At 39.4% G+C, this 24,199-nt stretch overlaps 2 protein-coding genes across 2 annotated transcripts in view; one reads left to right on the top strand and one right to left on the bottom strand.

Moving 5' to 3' along the window:
• Positions 1-1,012, top strand: part of MRPL19 (mitochondrial ribosomal protein L19) — a gene marked incomplete at its 5' end in the record, with an annotated part of 3,533 nt that extends 2,521 nt beyond the window's left edge. Inside the window, one exon of the mRNA XM_010131068.1 lies at positions 738-1,012. Coding sequence (XP_010129370.1) covers positions 738-953 — 216 coding nt within the window. The remainder of the gene's footprint in view (positions 1-737) is intronic.
• Positions 1,013-3,201: 2,189 nt separating this feature from the next.
• GCFC2 (GC-rich sequence DNA-binding factor 2) lies at positions 3,202-19,908 on the bottom strand. The gene is made up of 15 exons (XM_010131067.1): positions 19,845-19,908; positions 18,779-18,864; positions 17,182-17,297; positions 15,274-15,460; positions 14,229-14,352; positions 12,622-12,700; positions 11,141-11,253; positions 10,214-10,413; positions 9,661-9,811; positions 9,284-9,405; positions 8,018-8,094; positions 7,196-7,262; positions 4,119-4,265; positions 3,663-3,787; positions 3,202-3,316 (listed from the first exon to the last, which is right to left on the bottom strand). The coding sequence occupies exons 1-15, from the start codon at positions 19,906-19,908 to the stop codon at positions 3,202-3,204; spliced, it is 1,773 nt and encodes a 590-aa protein (XP_010129369.1).
• Between the last annotated feature and the right edge of the window lie 4,291 nt (positions 19,909-24,199).

Genomic DNA, 24,199 nt, shown 5'->3' with positions numbered 1-24,199 from the left:
GGAAAGAGGAGGATCATTTTGGTAACTTCCATATCTGACCAGTAGCCTGGAGGCCGTTGAGCATTTCTCCATTGCGTTAGTTACCAGGGTGACAAAAATATACAAACAAGGCAAGTCTTGATGCCATTCTGTAGTGAAAGCATGTTGAGAATGTATCTACCATCCTGGGTAGTTAATTAGAAGGCATGCAAGTGGTGGCCTCTAAATGGCTTTGTGTAACACCGTGCAGAGAGTAAAGCTTTTCTTACAGAAATGTTAGTGTTAATGTGGTTACTGGTTTGGGAGTGGTAGGTGTCAGGAAAGAAGGTTAAGATTAGAAGAGTCAGTTAAAATCTGCATCTCAGAGAAGACTAGAAACCAGCAGACCCTGTCAGTGTCATCTGGTAACTCAGTGTCCTAGAGTGATCATTCCTCCCTTTCCCTGTCCTGCTGCTTTTCCTTAATAGGAACAGGGGTAGAACTCCAAAACATGAGTTTGCTTCTCTTTGTGTCAGTTAAGGACTAAGTCATTAATCAAGACAGTGTTAATTAAAATGTTTTAAAAGAAACTAAGACAACAGTCATGCGGACACACACAATTCCATTTTTCCTAACTGTGTAAAGTACCAGTTTCTTAATGTACTGACAAATTGGTCTGTTTTCTGTTAGAGCAGCAGTTATCTCAGCTCTTGCAAAGCTCACAGTCAAAATTTTGGCTACTTAACGCTTTATGGAGTTTTTTATATCTTTCACCCTAGCTGCAGGTACGAATGAAACCTAAGCCATGGTCAAAACGGTGGGAAAGGCCAAAATACAATATAAAAGGAATCAAGTTTGAGCTACCTGAAAAAAAAATGAAAGAAGCGCAGAAGTGGAGCCAGCCTTGGCTAGAGTTTGATATGCTGCGAGAATATGATACGTCAAAAATAGAGGAGAAAATATGGAAAGAAGTGAATGAAGGGCTTAAAAAATAATAGTGGTTTTTACCGTGTAGAAATTACGGAGAAAATTAATATTTGAGTTTACTCTATGGGTTATCAGTTGTCAAGTTTTGTATATACGTGAGCAAAATAAACAAAAGTTATCCTTTCCAAAACATTTCTAAGTGTACAGAGTTCTGTGGTTGAGCATTAACTGTCTATCCTGACAGCAGCCACTCCTTTTTCCAGGAGCGTAACACCATGTTCACCCCTGCTCCAGAACAGAACCCTTTTTATATGACAGTTAGCAAGGAGTTACTGTTCACAGCAGTGGTGCTGTCATTTCCAAATACCCCTCTTACTTCTCTTTACAGACAGGTAACAGCCACGTGTAGAATTGCTTAACTCACAACTTGAGAAACGGGCTGTAGCAGGGAAGCAGGCAGGTCTGAGCCAGCCATACACTCTCAGTAAGAGAGTATTTAGTTTTCCCATTAAAAAAACATGTCTGATAGAGCAGCAAATTACAATGCTCTGAAATCAGTTTCAGATTTATTTAAGCCAAACCATGTGAATTAGTGTAAGGTTCATGATGAAGTGTCAGAATGGGTTCTCCACACTGGGACAGCTGGTTTCATAGAACTCTGTTTCCATAGTGGAAGCACAGAGGGGTGCTGAGCTCAAGTGTTAACTGCCTTCCCCTACTCACACATCATTACAAGCAATCTTTCTTCCAGAAAGCTCTACAGAGCTAAATTGAGAGAGAATATCTATTACATTTTTATAATAGCACAAAGTTGGTTGCTTCAGGAGAGACCTTCTGCAGGGACAAGACAAAGGAGAACAAGAAAAAAACCTGTGAGATCATGAGCTTGTGGTGATTGCTGATCAGCTACTCCATTTTGGTTGACATGCTGAGAGGAAAAGCAACAGAAATTCACCATTATTAGAAAGCAGGATTGGCAACGTATTTCACAGCTCTTAAAGCTAATGAAAGCTGAGCGTGGCTGTGGTTTCTTTCCACACATTTCTTCTTCACATGTTAAAAGAACTGAAAGTCGTTAACACAAAGTATTTTTATTTTCAAAATAAAACAATTACTTTAAAAGTCATAGTTTGTCTGTAATGCCGATCAAAGCTATTTACAATTAAAATATTGTACAAAAATATACTTTTAACTTAAAAAATAGAGTTAAATTCAGAAGATTTTGGAGATAAAGTCACAAGTAAGCACACAGAGTCTGCGATGCTGTCCTGGGTTCAACATGGAGGAACCGGATGCTCCCATGTTGTCCAGCTTTCTTCTTCCCAGAGAGCTGTGGTTCTCCCAGGCTTCCGGGAAGAAGGACTACGCCTCCGTGAATGAAGTCATACGATGCACTACAGTCTGTACAGTAAAGCATCACTGCTATTCTGTAACAGTTCTGTTGGAAATATACAAAGTTATAAAACATTAGGAATTTCATAAGGCTATGAGATGAAGTAAGGTTTAGTAGATCTCACTGGGAAGCAAAAGGAGGATTTTCCTAGAGTTTCAGTAACTGGAAAGTAACCGAAGTTGGTTTTGTGCTTCTCATCCTCAAGATCCCTGTTACGAAAAGCCTGACAAAGCAGGATGTGTGACAGCTCCAGCGCCGTGCGCACGAGTTCACTCTGTATCACTCAAGCACAACACTCCCAACACACATCAGACACTGTCTTCACTACATGTCTGCTCTTCCCACACGTTCTCCTGTGCAGCTCCTTCCTTGCTGAATGCACATTTACCACCCAAACATTTGCCAGCCCAACTCCTGCTCCCCACACTGCCTGCCCTTGTTTCTGTACCGGGGTCAAACCCCTGCAACATTACACACCCCTTTCTCGCCAGGGTCGGTTTAACAATAACCCTACCAAAATATCTCTGTGCACCACGAGTTAGAAGAGCTCAGTAGCTGCTGAGTCAGAGTGATATTTAACAATTAATACTGAAAACGGCTTGTAAAGCTGTCTATTGGCTCAGAGCGATAAGCTTTACAGGCACTTTCCATCCTTCCAGTTCTTCCAAAAAGAATAAAGCAATAAAGCACTGTCATAAATTTTAGAATGCCCAAACAACTGCTTTACTGTGACAACCATCGCTTCTAAAAAGACTCCTTAACCTTGGAGTAGATGGCACGACAAGACATTTGTCAAAAAAATCTCAACAATTTCACAGTCTGTGATTACCACTATACCCTTGAGTGGGCAGGATCCACTAATTACATTTCAGACTGGAACTCTTGTTAGTCTTTCAGTAATACATGTGTTCCTTGAAGAATTTCTACTTCCCAATCATCGGTTTAAGGTGTTCAAGTTTATACTCTTCAAGGAAGTCTTCAACCATATGCAGAGCTTTGACTCTCATCATCAGCAGCAGAACTTCTTTAGTTTCATCACTATAAAAATAAAAAAAAAATTAAAAAATACTAGCACTTACGCAGCTGGTTTACGTACGCTTTATTAAGAGTCAGGTATCTCTCCTGGGCCCCTTGTCATCAGGTGACCTTGGCTACACTGATCACTGACAGTACCCAGCATCTAGCACCTCCAGCTACCACAGTAAGCTAAACAGCAGAAGCACTCCTTTACATTATAGACTCCATCCAAGAACACCTTTTGGGTTTTGTTTTTGATGAGAACATCCTTGAACGTGTCAAATATGAGACTTAAGGAGTTCCCAAAATGGTTAACACAAAGTGTTCAAGAAGGTGCCTGAATCCCAAGGAAAGCCTTATCTACTACCTGTGGTTATCCCTGTGTAGCGTATGGGCACACTGCAGCAAGTGCTGGCAGAAGTTCAGCAATTCAGGAAGAGTTGACCCACTTTGAAGATCTTGGAACCATCTTTCTGGGAGGCATGCAACCACCTGTTCACACCAAACATATTGGGAAAAAATTTAAAAGAGAAGTCTTTCAATATAACCAAGTCCTGTCACTTCTGATGGACTTTTTGGGAGATTCAGTCACCATTAGCAATGTGATTTTCTTTGAAACCAGGACTGATTATCCCTACAAGTAGTTAGTCTCAAGAACCTATGGACCAGTATTTGCTCTGAAATGCTTTTATGCACCAAGTTCATAAAAAAGATTTAAATTTAAAAACAATTTTTTTTTAATGTTCCATCTTCAGTTTTGACCCCTCTTCATGTTAAAAAGCTTTAGCATACACCCTCTTCCAATATACATGTTATCTTTTACCTTATTACACTTTTCTATATTATCTGGCCCTGGTGGCATGTTTATGAGGTTCAGAAGGAGGTAACGATTCAGCAGCTTCCTCAGTCCCAAATCACGGACTGTGTCTTCTTGTACAATCCCATCCCAAAGAAGAACATTGGAGAGCAGCTGCAGGAGTGAAGAAACAGAGTATTTATACCTGGTGTCTGGAAGTGCACCGAAACACAATATTACAAGTTTTATGAAAGATAAAAAGATAGTATTATGTCCATTGCATTGAAGTACTCAAAGCTGAGGATTCACACTCTCCACTACTGTCAGTTAGCAACTAATAAGCTGCACATCGTAAATAACCTCACCAAGTAGGGTAATTCATTTTACACGTGCACGTGAACTGTACCCCAATATGTCCATCTATGACCTCCCCAGGCTGGGAAGAGCATTTACCCTTCTAACAAGTTAACAAATTGCTAAGGACCAAGTACAGAATATGACTATGCTTTACAGAGAAGAGCTGGCAGTCAAACCTGAATGCATGAAAAAGAGAGTATCAAGACATTTCTCCTATGAGAAACAGGGACCAAAAATCAAGCAACATCCAATTCTAAGCAACCATCAGAGAATCCAAGACAGAAGTAAAAAGAGAAGTTACTGCGTCTGCTCAGGGTAAGACTACACTCAATCCCTCATAATATGACGAGGTTAGTAGCCAGGGTTCATAGCCCCACAAGGAGATTTTTTTTGCAGTCAGTATGAGTATCGTTAGGTGCTGAGAGTTTTCTGTCACTAAAAATCCTTTTGAGTTTGATGTAAGAATATGACTATTGTTTCCCTTAACACAGAACAGGTTGATTTTCAGGTCACTGTTAACCTCAAGGTATTTCACCCTCACAGATACAGCCTGCATCTTCGCAGTCGCCAGTCAAAAAGCACGCACAGAGCCCACCACCTTTGCACATTTCTCTGGAGGGTCTGATGGGACACTCCATCTACCTGCACAAGTGACTAAAACACAGATTAAAGAAGTGCTTCCACTGGCCAGCATTCATCAGGAGAGCACACAGCGCAGCAAACAAGAGGCACGTTTTGACCCATATGCTGTATCCACAAGTCAGGCAACACCAGGGTACAAACACTGAACTTCCATCAATTTCTGGGCACGGTTTAGAGGCCATTCCTAATGAGCACTATGAAGGCAGCACACCACATTGGAAGACAGGGTTAACAGCATGAACAGGGGGCTGCACAAGGGCAGTGGGTCACGGTGCCAGAGAGCAGTCTTGAGCACAGATGAGTTACACTAGTCTAAGAAATAAGTCCCAAAAGTTTTAACACAGATGAGTTGCGGTACTATTTACCCTGGGTTGACTGAATTCATGCCTCCACTCCAGAAAAAGCGACGAGACAAGTATCCAACACATACACAGAGTAAGAACTTTAAACTGCTCTCCAGTATCACTCCTTCAAAGATCACCATTGTGATAGTGAAGATAGAAATCAAAAACTAAAAGGAAAAAGCTTCAGAGGAAAAGGACCCAGGTCTGACTTCCAAACACAAACACCACACACAGTCCTAGAAGGTGGGATCAGAATCCCAAGTCTCCCTTGGTTTTTGTTAATACCACTAAGTAATAAGCCTTCTGCTTTCTCTTCATCTGTCTACGCACAGCAGCTCACCCCAGGAGCAGAGGTGACAAGTCCTTTGCCAAACAGACCTCAGCACAGCCAACTTTCCAGGCTTTTCAGCAAAAAGAAAGCTCTGCACCCTGCCTACAGGAAGCCTCTGCAGGTCTAGGCATCAAGAATAGCAGGGGAACTGGAATATTGTCTGGGATTTCAGTAGGCTTTTATGCATCTAAGTCTCATCTTTAGTAAGAATCCAGATCTGCTCCTACTAGAGGAAAAACATCTTAAGTAGGAACTGAATCATGGACATTCAGAAATTCCCAACTCAGCACCCCAAAAGTAAAACTATACTGAAATGCTTATCCAAACATGAAGTAATGATATTCTACAATAAGGGTTAGCACAACTAATGACATTTCATAAGGCAAATGGCCACTCTCTGTGACCAAGCTGGTCATGTATTAGCCCCTTTTCTCCTCATTACCAGGCCACGAAGGTCCTACACACCAAACAGATGAACCAAACAGATTTCTTCTTCCCCTCCCTGTCAGCCTCAAAATTCCTGGGTGCCACACTGACCACTCCCCTTCCTTACCGGCCTTGAAGGTCTCAGGGACCCAGCCAACCTGGTGGTGGTGATGACCCCGTCACAGAACAGGGAAGCATAAGAGCACACAAAGCACTGTCTATAAAATCAAGCACATACAAGTCCTATGGGGAACTTGCACCAGAACTGCTGCTGGACAGGGAGACCTATGAGCCCCCCATGGTGGCCAGGGCTGCCTCCACTACCACCTGCTTCCTCTGAAGACTGGCTGACTCTATTCTTTTATGTGTTTCTAGTCTAGATTATGACACATTGATACAGCAAGCCACATATTAAGATCGGACCTGATCTGCAGAGTCCAGGTGATTAGGAGCCGTAAGCTAAGCTGTGCTATATACTCTCTGCTACGCTACTCATAAAACTGTGCTACACTGATTCTGTTTATACAAATACTGCGCTACTCTGATCATACAATTCTGTTAAAAAAAAATAAAGCTTTAATTGTACCTACCATCATCACGGCAGTGCCATCATCACTGTGCCCAGGATCCCCAAGAACCTGTCTGTCCCCATAGTGCTAGGTGACAGTGACTAACTAATATGGTGTAAGGCCAACAGGCCTGCCTGACCCACTCAAGAAAGAAAAATGAACCAGCAGGAACAGCTGGTCAGATGAAAGTCTCTTGCAGGAGATGTACCAGTTGGGTAACAGAAATAAAGTATTAATTTGTAGCTCATTCTTAAATCATCACATGTAGGTTACATGGAGAACACAATCCTTCACTGAGAAAAATGGTCATCCATCATAACAAAAAAGTATTAGTTTCCCAAGAACCCATCTCGCCTGAAGATCTATTTCCTGACTGCAAAATACTTTTCCACTAAAATCAGTTTCAAAGGAAAAAACAGCTGTATTTCTCCCTACCTTAACAGCTGACCAAAACCGTCTGTCTTGAAATTTTGAATGCAGTGATGACTTGTCTTCCACAGTACTGGTCAGAGCAAGAAGAAAAAGAGTTAAAATAAGGAATTTGTTCGTTTGTTTTCAAAAGAAGATAAACATGCAATTGATCTCTTAGATACAAATGAATGTTAAATCTGGAATTCTTTCAGCAGTGACTGCCACAGTGAGAATAATGGTCTGGGGAAACAGCTGTCTATTTGAACCCATTATAATACAACTACTACAAAATAATTTCCAATAAAATTAACAATTAGAAGCACCCATGTCTACATTTCATGGACTCAGATCAAAACAGCATTGCTTAGAACCAAACATCCTACACCAGCTTGATCAAAGCTTCTCTCCTAGCTATATCTTAATCCCAACATCTCCCAGATTCCTGCTTGGTCCCATCTTTGAAATAGTGTCCAGTAATAACTACCAACAACAAAACCCCTGTTTCAGGGATGTCAGGAAGAATCGGGAGACACGTGTGTGTGACATTAGACCACCTAAACTAACACAGACCCTGAAATATAAGTTGCTACACTAAATCCAGACTCTCATGTACGGAAAGCTTTTGATTACAAGGGCAAAGAAGGATTAAGTGAGAAGAGTTACCCTTATTAGAAAGGGTTCATAAAAAGGAATAAGGCTTCATAACCTTTCCTATAATAAAACAGAGGCATGTTTGTTCCATTAGCTGCTAATGGGTGCCTACAATATGCCATATCTACAACTGTCGGGGAGAGGGCAGAGGAAACTGAAAAAAACAAAAGCTTAAGAGACCCCAAGTCAGCCAACCTTTTAGGATACAGAGGAATAAAGACATCTTCCTCCACAGATTTCTTCATTCTTTGGACAACCATGTTCACCAAATCCTAATAAAAAAAGAATTATTACTGCATCCTCACAAGACTTCATCTTTCATTTTTAACAACTTCAATGGTTATTTTGTTCATCTAGAAGTTGTAATGTGTTAATTGGAGGCAAGGACAGTTACCACTTGTATGTAATACACACTAAATATATTCAAAACAATTGTAATTATCTATAGGCTTGACCTTGAGGGCTTGGGGTTTTTTTTAAGATGACATTATTTCCCTAAGTGAAGCCTTTTTTTGCATGTTAATTTGCAAAGCAGCAGGAAAACTGCACAGATTAACAAAGTTATTTGCATAGGCTCTCCATAAAAAAGCTGTGACATTCTATGTAAAAAAAAAATTGACCATAGCTAGGAGTTTTAGGTGTTTTTAAGTGCCATAGATTCCCACCTACCTTTTTTTTTTTAAAGCCTTTTTATTTAATTAAAAGTTCTTGTTTACTTTACTTTCTATACAAACGGTATCTTGACTAAGGTCATGTACCACTTCAAGTCATGATTTCAAATCAGCAGCCTTTGGAAGGTTCACTAAGAAGGCATAAACATTTTCTTAAAAGTATTTATTTTCAAACTCGGGGCCTAAACATCCATCCCATTTCACTAGCTCTATACTTAGATAAACCTCCAGATTGATATCATAATAGAACTGGAATCAGGCTGAACAAGGGCATGCTAACAGTGACTATCTGTATAAAAGTAATTATTAAAAGATTGCCAAGAGTAGAAAGTACTCTTTCTCCTAGCCCTTTAACCTTAGAGGATTTTCAAATTTTAAAATTCTAGATCTACTTTTATTTATAAAGTTTAAGGAGTTGACCACCAGCATTATTAGCATTTAAAGCTCAAATTTTGGAAGATAATTAAATGTAAGTCTAAATCCTAACCATTGATACTGCAGTGAAGATTAGATCTGTGATAAGATTCTTGACAGATGTAAGCAGTTTTTCTAGGAACAGGAGCTAATGCCTGCCTCAAGAGTGTCCCATCTCCCATCAGCATCAAAGAACATCTGAGAGCATCAGAGAGCTGGGAGTGTAACTCTTAAACCTCCTCAGTATAAAGTGACAAAACAAACAACTCATCAGAACTGTACAACTTCAAGACAATGCGCTAAGCGCGTGCTCCTGCAAGCGCAGAAAGCACACTCACTGGGAGAGGTTCTCCCCCAATACAACAGGAGCTTTTACCTCTTTTGCTCGACTGCATTCATTTTTGGAAAGGACTTGTTTTTCAAAGATGCTGTTGCAAAGCTGTACAAGGTTCTTTGTCTGTGAAGTAGATAAAGGATCCCACACACTCTTCACAAATGCTGAAAAAAAGCAGGAATTTCTTTAATTCACAATATGCAAGCAGTTATCTGCTCTAGTTTCAAGGCATTATAGTGTAACAGAACATATAAAAAGCTAAACTTCTCACAATAACCTTAAAAAAGGCTACCTTAGCCTCACTCCATGGAACTACCTGGAGCACCATTATATATTTAATGTTATTTGACAGCTGTCCATTTTATTTAATGTTTCATTGCCTGGCTGCAGTGAACATTTTCAAAACAATCTTACTATACCTGTAATTTTTGGAAGAATAGTTTTTTCAATCACTCTGGGCAAAACTTCTTTATCAGGATTATCATCTCTTTTTGATTCAGATTTGTTTCTGGCATCACTGAATTCTTCTATAGCTCTAAACCATGGCATCTCTTCCAACTCTGCAAAATTCTGCGAAAAGATCACTCCTGTTAGTCGGTTCAGCCTGTCAGAATTAAAAGAAAAGCTCCATCTAGTGATGCCACAGATTCCCACTTATTTCAGATCCACCCTTATCACTGAGCAGACCAAAACAGCAAATCAGGAAAACAAGATTTAAAGCTAGAATTTAAATGGTGGGATTGCTAAAGCGTCTTCAAAGAACTCAGAAGACTTCTTGTGTTGCAAAAGGGACAAGGAGAAAGGAAAGAAGATTTCAACCACATGATTCGGTTACTGAGACCAACAAAGTATCTTTCTATTCAATTCGAGTACACTGTGCTACGTACAGAAAAAAAATCTTTCATATTAATACATAATACTCAAACACACATACAATTTTTGAAGAAAAAGTCAGTCAGTTGATGCACCTACCTCAAGAGGATTCCAATTTATTAGCTGAACTCTGATCAATGGATTTAATAGCTTAGGCAGGCAGAAACTGATATAAGCCTCACAGTAAGAGTCAGGAAACTTCTCTTTCCATTCCTGGAATTTCAACAGGATTTTTCTGATGTCACAAAAATCTGCATGTACATCTTCAAAGACTTTCCTACTATCCTCTAAAACGTTATCTATGGATAATATTTATTGGGAACAAAAAGAAACAATCACAGACCTTATTGAGGCATAAGCTGAAGAGTTGATGCATCTACAGGACACAAATAGCTGTATGATAATTAACTGCATTTGTCACTTATCTTTGACACACCTGACACTGAAATGAGTTTTAAAACTGGCTCCCTAGAAAACCCAGTTTCAGAAAAAAAATACATCAGAAGACCAAAAAAGGCATGGTTTTTCATGATCTATTCCACAGATCTACACTACCACCATTTTTAAACTTCATACCACTGATAAAATTTCAGACATGAAAACCCTCCTGCTCTCTGGAGAAACAGTATTAAGCCTTTCACTCTTCCTCTTCACCCACTCTTTCAAGATAATTAAAATTCCAATTAATTCACTCTGTCTCCAGAAAATTAATCAATTATACAAAACACACTGTAGCACTGCACTGAATACCATCAGATCAGCTTTGGCATAATCTAAATGAGCTTACTTCTAGTCGAAACAGTCATGGTAATGCCACTACCACATAACTCATACCAAAAGAAATCTATATTCATACACCTTCCCAAGTCATTAGCCAGAACTGACGGAATTAATTTCTTTTCTACAGTGTGTAACCAAGAATATGTAACTCAAAGTCATTTCTTCCCCATTCCTAAGGAAAAAAAAACATCATTAAAAAGTATCAGAGAGTTAGTTCTAGAACATCACATTAAGACTGTCACCAACCTCTGCTCTTCTGGAACTTGGTCACCTCTGTTGGAGTCAGCTCATCATCACTCGACATGCCTTCGTGGTGATCAGCTTCTCCCGAACACTCTCTCACTTGCCGTCTGAGAGTCCTGTATTTTGTAATGAACTCAGATGAGTTATCCTTTCCCACGTGAGCAAAAGGAAGCTTAACAAAAAATAATCCAACTTACTTTTAGTACATTTTATAAGTTGCAAAAGCAACAGACTAAGGAAATCAGGGACCAGCAGTAACTACGAGGATTTTTCTGATGTCACAAAAATCTGCACGTACATCTTCAAAGACTTTCCTACTATCCTCTAAAACATTATCTATGGATAATATTCATTGGGAACAAAAAGAAACAATCACAGACCTTATTGAGGCATAAGCTGAAGAGTAGGACATAATATAGGACATAAATAGGACATACTGTGGAAGAAGGGACTTTGGGAACTGACATAGAGGATGTCAGAGGCTCTAACATCTTCTATGAACCATGTAATAAGTTCCACTTCACCTCGTTTGTGTTGATGGGGCTAATAACCCATCCCCCCGGAACACCAAACACCTACCATGGTAGTGGACACTGCCCCTGACAGTTTTAGTGTACAGGAAACTACTGAGCTCGGTCTTTGACATCTCAGTCCTGGATTACTTGTGCAACAACCCACAGAAAAATTGTGATATAACCCAAGTGCCAGTTGGGCTCAAAAAACTATTGCCATGACACCAAGAATCATAACAGCCTGCAAAATTAGTACCTTGCATCTCTCCCACTAGAAATGATGCATAATGGGTAAGTGATATGGCATAAATACTTTTATACAGGTATTTACATCAATTAAAGGTTACTGCTTCAAGTGGAAGTTATTATTATACCATTTTTCATCCATTAAAATTCAAAGGTTCTTGCTGCTTCTAAGCACAGTTATGAGTTAAGACACTAATGCAGCTGAAAAACCTTCAAAGCTCCCAATAACTTTGGAAAACAAAAAAATTAGTTGCAATCTCTGTACACTAATATCCAAAATGTAGTATCTGGCCTACACTGATAGCAGGGGAGGGGCTAGATATTGCTTTGCTTCACTCACCACAACCACCACCCTCCCAGCAGCAACAATACTGCTTGACTTGTTTTGCTACCTACACAATAATACAAAAATGTGTTTCTGTGTAAGGTAATAAATTTATTACAACAGGACAGGAAAAGCTTGTCATATAGTTCTGTAAATAGCCTCACTGAAAACTTGTTTAAAATAACAATATCTACCAGCATTCAGATTCAAATCAACTTGAAAATTATGTCATTAACAAATAGATAGTTTCCAAAAACTTTGAATTTTGGAAAGCTAATACCTATTTTTTGTATAATCTCATTTAGTAATTCTACAGGTTTCCATTCATCACTGCAAAAGCGACAGAAAGCCAGAGCACAGTGCATTTATCAGTTAAGCATACATATATACCTAATACCTACCTCCGATGTTCACACATTTCCAGAAGCTGTGACTTCTCAGCACCCTCCAATCCGTCATTAGTTGGTTTGCGATTGCCACCTATCAAAAGACAGAAACAGCCAAAAATAAAATGGTATGAATTTTAAGTTCCTATTTTCTCAATAAGGAAACACTGATTCTATCGTTCTTCATTTGGAAGACAGTTAAGAAAAATCAAATCTCCTAATCAAAACTCTAACAGTCTCCAGAGTTAACGCACAGTAAGTATTAACTGCATGTAGGCGGGTGTGGTTGTTCCGCTACAGCAGCCGAATGAAAGGGGAGTTTGTGACACTTCAGTCAACATTTACTGCTTCCCAGTCCTGGAAAAGGAAGTTAGTGACTTCCACAATAGGGCCTTCTTAGCAGTGTGAAAGGCAAGTGTAGGGATCTACCTTCATCTGTATGTCAAGAATGAAACCATGTAATAAATCAGAGTAACTACCAAAGCCTGGTTTCATTACACTGTAATGAAAGTTAAACCCCTGATTTACACTATTCAGTATCACTGTATTTAGACTTCAAGACTAGCTGGCTCCCCGCTGTCTCTGCGTGACACTGGTTACCCTTGCTCTGATTCACAGCAGAAGCAGCTAGAAGCATTTTCTAGGTGGGCCACTCAGTTGTATCGCTATTAGCTGCCTGATAGGTGCACAACACGTCAACAAAAAAGCATACTACTACTGAATTGTTATCACGTAAGAAAAAACAGCCTTTCCACTATATTAAATACAACGAGGGAAACAAAGCACGGTTAAACACACCTAAACATAAGTACAGTCTCATTTGTAGTGAGCTGTAAGTCAAGTCATTTTAATGGCAACTATTATTACGGCACTTCCCTTTTCTCCTTAACACTTTACAAAGCCATACAGGCTGCTACCTTTCTCTAATCGGCAGTTTATCCATGTAGTGAGAAGACTGAACCCATGCCGAGTAGTTACCAGAAACTGGTACATCCGGCCTCCATCTGTTCCCAGGGGCTCCAAGCATATTGCTCTTAGCTTTGCCTGAACCGTTTTAAACAGTTCGGTTTTGAAGGGTTTGGGGTTTTTAAATAGCATCAGCTAAAGATTCCCAGGGCATACAAACAATACATTGGTGTGGAAAGAAACCTGTGATGAGAAAATTTTAATAATTTTTTCTAGTGACCGGAAAACACCATTTTGTTTCAGACTAAACCCTTATTCAGAGTGGTGTCTTTCTTCATGTCCTTCCCTTCACGTCCCTTTCATGCTTTGAAATCTCCCTTTGAACACACACTTAGCTCTAAAGACACTCTCATTGCTTTTTTTCATTCAATCAAGGTTTCTCCAACTTAAGACCTACTGGTAAACTGACTCCATTTTTCTTTTTCAATACAAAGTACCTGGTCACGTTACGTTCACTATTAAACGAGAGAAACAGTATGATAGGTATTACTGAGGTAAGGATTTCAGCTGAGGTATAGCAGAGCACACATCCTGACAATGGGAAGGGGAAAGGAGATCAAAGAAGAAAATTTAAAACTTCATCCGAAAAGGAACTGTATATTTCTGCTCAAAGGGGAATGTTTCAATAAGAAAATACATTCTAACTTCATACTAACTTGTCAGATGCTGAATATAAGCAGTTTCATTTTTCAGCTCATCTTGCCTCCGATTCACTATTCTCATGGCTCGCTGCTGAAGAAGTACATGTACAGCCAATTCTAGCTCATTAATGTACTTCAGCTGAAATACAGGAAACAGTAATCACATTTTCAATTCATTAAAATCCCAAAAGAATGAACAAAAAAACAGCTTCCATGGGTTTTCTGTATGGATGTGAAATTAGAACCAAAGTATCACAGGTTGAAAAGTAAGTTCCTGGTTATTTTTTTTTTTTTGTAAGGCTGAAAACCACAAACTAAAGCCAGTTGTTCATCACAGAACTACCCAAGACTTCACATAAACGGGAGCAGACACTACTGGAGCCCTTACCTACTTTCAATTTGCTTTTGAGCTGCTAGCCATTAAACAAAATGTATTCATTAACTAACATTTTTTCTCTTTAAAGTTACATAAAGAAATTCACAATTACAATGCTATTAAGTGACATAGATTTGATAGCATTATCTATAGAGGATAACAGCATTTTACTTTCACTGCAGCCACACTTGAAGTTGCTCCTCCCCTTCCCCTCAACCTTTTTAATACGCCAAATTTGCAGTTCAGGAAACAGATGCAGACAATAACGTAGTCAAATTCTCACACAGATGTGAAATCCTTTATTACCTCTGTTACGTAAGTCTGAGTAAAGAGATTGAGAGATCCCCAAAAATGAATTTAAGTGCCACGTCATCCAACTTCAGCACACTCTGGTTACTAGACTTGCAGAAAAAACTCTCCAATAACATTTTGTTTTCACCCAACAGTATCTATGTGAGATGACAGCTCAAGCCAGTATAGCTATACTACCTTGATCATCACTTCAGGTGAGGGTTGGTTTGTTTTCCCTGTATTTTGTTTCCTGTAACATTAAAACTCTTGATAGAACTGCTTTTTAATTGGGTGGTGTCCCTGATAATTCCTAAACAAAATCCTCTCAACTTTCACTGACAGAATGAACCTTCATCATCTTAACAAAAAAAAAAAAAAGGAAAATATATATACTTTTTCGTTCAAACAGTTTATCAAGTTTTCCACATATGTTTTCATGGCCCTGTAGAATTTGTAATTCAGAGCTGCATCCGAAGACTTCTCTAACTCCTGGACAGCCATCTTTGAACTCTCAATGTCCTCCATGTATTTTTCATACTCCCTCTGGTGAGCACGGTGCACATCCTGTAATGACGTTATTCTAAAAAGAGAAATCCAGACAACTAAAACTATTGCCAAGTTAACAGCTGAATCATTCCAAAGCATTTTCCCCATAATGATCACATACAAAATCTTTGCCTGTACTAATAATAGTACTTTCATTTGAGCTAAGAAGCATTGGAAGGTTTATCCATGCCAACACTTGCAGAAGCATAGGATGTGGACAAGCATCATGCTTTGGAGACTCCAACATCACTTATGTGGTGCTAGTTTTTAAAGCACCACTGACATTTTACCTAGATTCCTCATTACACCACACTTCCAAAAGCCAAATTTTGTGTTATCACATTAAGTGGATTCTACCCAATGCAACCTGGTGACATTCAGTTCATGTCAGCATGACCACACTAGTTTAATACAAGTTGCATGGATGGCATTCTCAGTACTAAATACAAATCAACTGAGGACTCTTGCTGCTAGTGGATAATAAATCCCAGGAACCTCTGTCTACAGCTGTCACTAACTTTTAAGTGACACAGAAACATTTACATACATTACAACTCCTCATTTTCCCCTCACCCCCTTCCCTTCTTACATATCCCAAGTGACTGCTCAGCTCGAGCAAGTCTGTAAGAGAACAAAGAAACAAACCACAACTTAGCTAACTTGCTTGAAGCAAAGAACACTTTTCAATGAAAATAACTGAACTAAGTTATTGATCTCTACTGTACTACAAGTAAAAAAACCCAAACAATTTCAGCATTTATCATGTTAAACACATCTATCAATTTCACATCAAACAGGTTCCCCCTCCCCTCGTTGCTATTTTCTGAATAGGTTTTCCTCTCTGGAGAGCCTTACTCTCATATTTATTGGATTCTATACATAAATTCCCACTTAATTTAACTCATTCAGTTCAGGTGGTTATGGCTAAGAAAGCAAGCAATGCCACAAAAATAATTAGTTCAGTTTAGTTGGAATCTTTAAACAAACCGGTCAGTGATGGCCTACACACAGAAAAACATTTACAGGAAGAGCTTGGTGCAAGTCAGTAGCATGTATTTATGTTTCAGCTGTGTGATGTTACTTATCTAAACTTATCTAACAGCTGCTTCCCAGTGCTCTGAGAGATGACAGGGGATGCTATACCCTAGGATACCTGACCCCAGCTGTCCTTCTCACACACCCTCTTGCAGATTCCCTCTTCTACCCCAGGACACTTCAACTGCCCACACAACAGCTGCTGAACTGCTAAAAGTCACAGCCTGGCACATTAGGGGGGAAAAAAAAAAAAAATTCAAGGCAGGTTCTAGTTTCCCTGAACAGGCTGCAGAGAATTACTGCTGCTTTAAGAAATACCAAACTATTTTTGCAGCTGGTCTAAGAACCACCATAAGAAGGCTAGGATTGCCAGCTCTGTCTGGCCTGGTTCAAGTTCTGCTTGCTGGGCAAACATAACATTGAACCAACGCTCCTGTCAAAAACTACTACCAAGCACAAAAAAGTGATGCCATTTAAATGAGGCTACTCTCTGACGTTCTAGTTGATAAAACACTCTTGAAATGGTTCCCTACAACAAAGCATTACCAGGTAAAGCTAAAAATTTGTTGTACTGTACCGGACATCATAACAGGCTTATTACACAAAAAATCCTCCAGTATTTCCTTCTGGAAAAAGAGTAAGACTTCAAATCTGTCATCTCTCATTCTGTGACAGAAACTCGAACAACTCAAAAGTGAAGTTCATAAGCACAGGATTTACCTTTCGGTCAGTCGCTTCTTCACAATTTCCAAATCCACAGGTGGCAGAGAAACAGAAGGCTCAAACTTTGGCTTAGCTGGCTGAGACTTATGCAGGGAAAGATCATCATAAGTTTCCTACAAGAATTTTAAGTATAAATTTTTAATAAACCCATTATACAACTTTTCCCTCTGCAGCTATACAGATAAACAAGACTTATCACTTGAATACACACAGCATATGATATAAAGATACATCCTTCAAACATCAAATTAAGTACAGAAAACGTTGTTCAGAAAATTACAACACAAAACCAAGGAAAACTGAAAGTATAAAGCACTGCATATATGTTATATAAAAACATATAGTGCATATACAACTAAACAGCACAAAGTAATCCATAATTTAGGGTACACTTAAGTTAATGTTTTGGTCTGAAAATCTTAATAGCTTTCAGTAATGTAGCAATGCTTCTGTACTGATGGCTGAGACTGCTAGTATCAAGATTCTAAACATAAAATGTAGAAACAAACAACAGCCAAGCAGTGATGATATCCAATTTTACTCATTTCTTGCTTTTCTAAAACCACTTGAATATATTTATGATAAATTATTTGCCATCTATCAGTCATTTAATATTCTATTTTCCCATAGTTAAACATTCTGACTTCTCGCCAATAAATATGAATGCCACCTTCTGATAAAGACAGGTTTTTCACTGACAACTCAGTTTAACTGTAATTATAATTCAAGAAGGATTCCACTGAATTTTAGCTTATGAATTAGAAGACACTTTGCATTCTAAAACAGAAGTCTGTATTACAAATCTAGCCAAAACATAATCAGTTGAAGCAATTAAGTCCATGACTAACAAGGTCTACTAAAAGTACGTAGTTTCCTGAACAGCAGAAATTATGTTTTCCAGAAACAGTAGAATGTGAGGACCTAAGGATATCAATCATATCAGATTCAAAATTCAGCAGCAGAAAGATGTATCTTTCTCCCAATCCTAACTACTCCCATTTAACAGGCAAAATTTTCTATCCTGACATAAAGAACTGGTTGTTCAGATTGTCCTAGTCTGATCCAGAGTAGGTGATGCAAGCCAGAAACAAAATGCTCAGTTCATCAGAAGATACACAGTTTACTTTTGCCTGTTATTTACCAGAAGAATAAAAAGACAAAATTCTGCTGAACTGTAAAAAGAGCTCTCAGATTGCTACCCAACAAAAATTTAGTATAATAAAAGAATCATTTTTGCTTCATGCCTTTTAAACATTGGTATTATTTGCATACTCTTGCTTTCAAGATCCCTTGCATGGCAGCAAAAGAAGTCAGGGTTCAGAATTTTATTCGCTGCTTTTCAGTCTTCCATCACATACAGGTACCTGCCTTTCAGGAAGACAACAAAACCATGCTTCTGAACAGCTAGATGGATATTAAAGATTTTCATTATCATCTTCCTGTATTTCTAATCATCTTTTCCCTGAAGAATCAGGGTATAACTTCCTAAAAACCTCCCTAATGAGAGGGCAGGAAGGAGATGACAGTACTCCACACAAACTCTCCTTCTTCTGAGCAAAAAACAGCATTCAGAGGTTAGAAAAGCATGTGTCACCTGAGAGAGTTTAACAGCTTTCTTTATTTGCTGTTCTTCCCACTTAATTTGTGCTTCATCTTCACTTGATTCACCGCTCACAGACACTGCAAGTTAAAACAATCATTAGCAGATGTAATTACACCTTTTGTTTTTCCCTCCCATGTTCTAAAGCAACAAGGGTTCTCCCAACCATTACTGGGAAACGAGACACAAAAACCAGCAGATGAAAAACCTTCAGATGGAGGACTTCCCAACCAAAAGGCAAAGAAAGCTTGGAAATGGCTAGTGGGATTTGTAGAATTGACACCAGTATTAATTTCCCCAACAGTGTTCCTCAGACAACTACTACTACAATATGAGGAGCACAAGCCTCTCAGTTTTCCATCTCAAAGCAAAGCTGTGTTTAATACATGTAAGTAAGAGTACAAAGACAGCCTATTAACATAGTGTCATTATACAGCAAATCCTTGAGTGCTCCAAAATGTACGGTCAACTACAGACACACAAAAAAATCTCATTAGCATTAATTAGAATTGCAGAATCAGCTCACTGTTATGTATTCCTTATAACCCTTATTCAAATAATAAAGTAAAACAGTGCTTCATAAACTACAAGCAGTTATAAGAGGATAAAAGCAATGAAAAAGCCAGATATGCTTTGGGTGCAAGAGGTTTGCAAGAGCTTCTGCAGGGTTGGATTATTGGGGTTTTTTTTTTTCCTTTTTCAAGAATAGTCATAACATTGATGCAGAAAGAGCACTCGGAATACACGACCAGAAGTAGGACGCAGGATTGACAGCAACTTTATCCACATTAATTACTGTGCCTCCTACGAAGCAATTTTTTGCAGTCAACAACACAAAAAATAATTTTTTAAGTGTTTCTACAAACACCTGTACCACCACATTAGTGAGACCAGTTTAGCATCCCATATAAACCTCAAGTACCAGCTGTAAAGCCTTTTGCCAAGATCCCTGAGGAGCAAAGACTTGTGCTGCGCTCGCTCGTTACTAGACACGTCCCACATTCCTCCAGACATCAGTAAAACAAAGCCACAACCACTGGGAGAAACGGCACAAACTCACCCATGTGTTCAGTCATCCTCTGCCTAAGAGTTCTCATTTTAGGAACAAAATTGAGATTCTTCATATCAGACTCATCTTCACTCTCTAGGTCACTGCTTTCTCTTCTCCAAGATACTTGATGACCATTTGAAACATCCAGTGGAAGATAATCAGCCTGTGTCCTGGCTAGGTGACGTTTCCTCTGAGCAGCCTCAACACAAGCTGCACTGGGAATATGACCTGCATGGAACAGGAGGAAGCGAAAGATTAAAAGCAACACTCTGTATTACTCCTCACACCACCTAATATCAATAATCACCACAGTTCAGGTTCGTTGTACAATTCTGAATATGGAACACGAGATATTTTTCTACTAAGCTTATCATGTTGAATACAAGGAGACAGAAAACCACCCTTAAAAAGACTGTCTCAGTCTGAAAAGAAAGCTCACAGTTTTAAATAAGTTGCTGTTAGCATGTCCTCCTTTTTTCTTTCTCCTCAAAAGACAAGGGTTACTGAACTCAGTGAGTTTACAAAAGAATCCAAAGTTTAAAATATAACCTATTTTGTGCTGATTTGTAATCTCATGAAGGGAATTGTGCATCACTAAACTGGATTTTTTTTTTTACTGCCTTTCTTTCAAAACAGATCTTCATAATTTCTGATCCATTTCCAAAATTAACTCAGAACTACACAAACACCTGCAACCAAAAATATTGGGAAACTGTCACAATTCTTTCAGAAGGGTAGCCCTGATTCAACACAAACAAGATGCCTACACCTTATGAGACTTAAGCTGTGTGGGATTCATCTCACCTATCTGGTCATGTACTTCAAACAAAGAATGTTCTAAAATAACTTCCTTTAAAAACAAAATCCAAGAGACTAACCTGGTGATAAACCCTTCCTCCTCTGTAGAAAGCTGGATTCATTTTCAGAGTCTGAGCTGTTGTAGTCCTCACTTAGTGAAGTATAACTTTTATCCTCCTTCTCCTCCTCCTCTTCATCAGTGCCTTTGATGTTCCCAGTTCCAGGGTCCAACTGACAGATTTCTGGTTTAGGGGGGAAAAAAATTTAAGATTCACCATTTCAGTTTCAGACACTGGTAGCAGCAGAGACCATTCAATTATCTATCTCCACTTGCTGTTATCAAAACACATCAAATTTTCCAACACTCCAAAACAGTAATTTACAAGCTAGTTCTTGTCTTGAATCAAAGCACCCGTGACAGTCCTAAACTAATACATCCTTCTGAGACACATGGCTACACACATAACCCTTTGAACATAAACCATTGACCAAGTCTGGGACTAGGTCTGGATTCAGCCACAACCAGCCTCTTCTTTTAGGAGTCTAGAAAATAAAGGGGTCCTTTCTGAACCTCCTGTCTCAATGGGAGTGCCTTCCCCAGCCACGTTGCAGACTCACTCTTAATACCATACCACACCACCCACAAAAGCAATGATATGAGCTCCCAGACGACAGCCAAATACACTGACAGTTCACAGTGTGATTGGATTCATCTCCCTTAACTTTACAAACTGTGCTTGTTTTTTTTTTTAAGCATTAACAATGAGGGAGTTCTTATTTAAGTCACAAAGGTTTATGCATGCCTGTCTGGTCTCCAGCTATCTTTGAATTCTCTAAAAACATTGATTGCCCTTCACCTGCCACTACATCTTCAGTAAAACATCAGATTACTGAGCAACAGAATATGCCACCTGTCCTAACAGTATGAGGTATATTTTTGTAGTAAGTGATAGCAGGAACCAGTTAATGATAAACAATGTGAAGGCAGGAGCCAGTTAGTCATGAATTAAGGCCTTGTCCTTGGACAGTAGGATGGACTGAGCAAACAGGCAGTCACTAATCAATCAGGGAAGAAGAGTCCTAAGCAAGATAAAGAAGACAAAACATGGAACAAGGACCATGCAACATTAAGAAGATGCAAGAGAGCATGTGTCAGGCTCGGGGGTGGAAAGTGCAACTGGGAAGACGACTTCAAGCCTTCCTCCTAAAGACCCCAACTCATGACCACCAGATGACAGATGACACTGCACATGCCCAAGGAGGGGACAGGCTATGTAAATGAATTTGAGGAAGTGATTACAATATTCTTATTAGTTCTTAGAATAATTATAATATTCATATTAATTCCTAGAAAGATAATACATATGTAGTAGTTAATAGCATAAATAAAGCAATAGAGCTCTTTGTAAGCATGCACAGATAGGCAGGAGATATCCCCCATGCATCTGGATCCATGAATAAAGAATATGGGCTTCGTAGTCACATTGGCTTTTGAGTTTTATATCGACGTTCTTTGCATCAGAAGTTACTAAGAAAATTTACCATCTCATCTCAATCACATTCTCAAAGGGTATTATTTCTCATTCTAACTTATTTTTATCTAACAGTAGCAATTAAGGTATATCTCTGAACTGACAGAGGTGTCAAAAGGGCAACAGAGTGAAAGAGAACTTTTAGAGACATCTGTTTGTAAAAGCCCCAAATATCCCAATAGGAAACTCACTATAGCTCAATGAGATTAGGAATACTACTAGAACAATCAAAGCTATTGCCTGTATTTAATTAAAATATTCAAATACTGTATAATAGTACACAGTTTAATAACACAAAATTTGACGTTTTCATTAAGTTTTATCAGACAAAGCTGATATAACTATCACTACTAGGCTCATTTTCTTTCAATGCAAATACTCAGATCAAACTGCAATCTGATAGGAATGAGAAGTGGATAGCTGCCACAATTCTAAAGAACTGGAAGTTTACTAATTCTGATGTACTACAGGGATTCTGCATACCCAGGTCTTCTCAAGAACAGCCTCCAAGTTCTGATACTGTTTTACCAAGGTGATACGGAAAATAATTTCAGCACAAATAGATTAAAGTTATAAACCTGTAAAGTAACACCATAAGTATAATACAGGGTTCAATTAACAAGTAAAAACCATCTAACAGCAGCATACGTACATCATACATCATGCCACACTTATCAAGTTTGTAATATATTTTCATGTAAGTATTTGATAAAATATTTAACTGAAAAAAGTGCTTACTTTTGCTTTCTTCAAGTTCTGTCTGTGCAGGCAGCTGCTTTTCCTTCTTTTGAATTCTAAAGGTCACTGCACTGAAGGATGGTTTTTTAATTTTAAAAAATTCTTCATCATCTGTCCAGATAAAAAAAAAAATATTCTAAGTAACATTAACAAAGAGAGCAGTACCTATGCATATATATCACCATCACGGCTTGGCTTCGCAGACGAAGATTTGGGAAGGGCTTTACCCACGCTTACTGCAAGCGCGCTGATGGCTGAAAACGCCAATGTGGGATAGGCAAGACCGGTTGCAAAGAGCACAGCGGAAGGTCTGGCCATATTGACCACCATCAGTGGTCCATCCTGGCCTCCAATAAGGAGATGTGGAGACACACCATACATAACGCTGCTGCCTCCTTTGAGAGTACGCATAGAATCAGTCTCGAGGAGAAGAGACAGCACAGAAAGAACCGTGCATATATATATATCTGTATCACATATAAAGTGCAGGCAATCTCCATACGTGCACCACTTATCTTTGAAGTTCTGTCTGCATGAAATCTAACTAGTTCTACAGCTTTATCACTGAAGATCCACCACCTCTTGAGGGAAAGCAGCTCAGCCTCCTCCACATAAGACTGTGCTGTTAAAATGTGGTGTTTCTTTGCAGTCTGTGTCCATCACGAAACAACTCCTCTACACTGCCCTACATGACCTGTCTTGTATCATCAGCCACAAAAGCAACAGCCCAGAAGAGTCAGACATTTAAGTTTCACTTATTTGAGCTTGTTCATCATGAACTAGTCTAAGCATGGAACCACATACTATCTACTCGTTTGCTCTGCTCTAAGAAGCTTTCAGAAGCTCCAGCCAAAGGCACGCAGACATGTATCATCTTCAAAGCGCTTCTACAGGCATATCAGTTATAAACCCTCACAACAGCCCTACCCATAATACAGTATTCCTATTTTTGGTTACAAAGAGGCATAAAGGTGACTGGCGGCTCCCCGGGTCACCAGCTCGTGGCTCAGACAGGCAGGAACCCCGCTCCTCGCCCGCCGGGAGCGGAGGAGCAGCGTATTCATCCAAGCTCCCAGCCTGGCTCTCCTCCCCAAGCCTGCCGTCCAGGCCGGGAGGCGCTGATGGGGGCCAGAGGCCACCACGGGGCGGGTGAGGCTCCGCCGGCCCTCCAGAAGCACGGGACGCCGCTGAACCCTTACCTTCCCGCTCCTCCTCACCACAGAAGCTCAGCAGCAGCCCTCCTCCCCGCGCAGGCCCGGCTCCAGCGAGACGCGGCCCTCGGCCCGTAGCCTCCTT

This window comes from Buceros rhinoceros, unplaced genomic scaffold, assembly GCF_000710305.1.
Source record: "Buceros rhinoceros silvestris isolate BGI_N320 unplaced genomic scaffold, ASM71030v1 scaffold11702, whole genome shotgun sequence".
NCBI lineage: Eukaryota > Metazoa > Chordata > Aves > Bucerotiformes > Bucerotidae > Buceros > Buceros rhinoceros.
The sequence above is the reverse complement of the archived record's forward strand: the minus strand, read 5'-3'. Positions and strand labels throughout refer to the sequence as shown.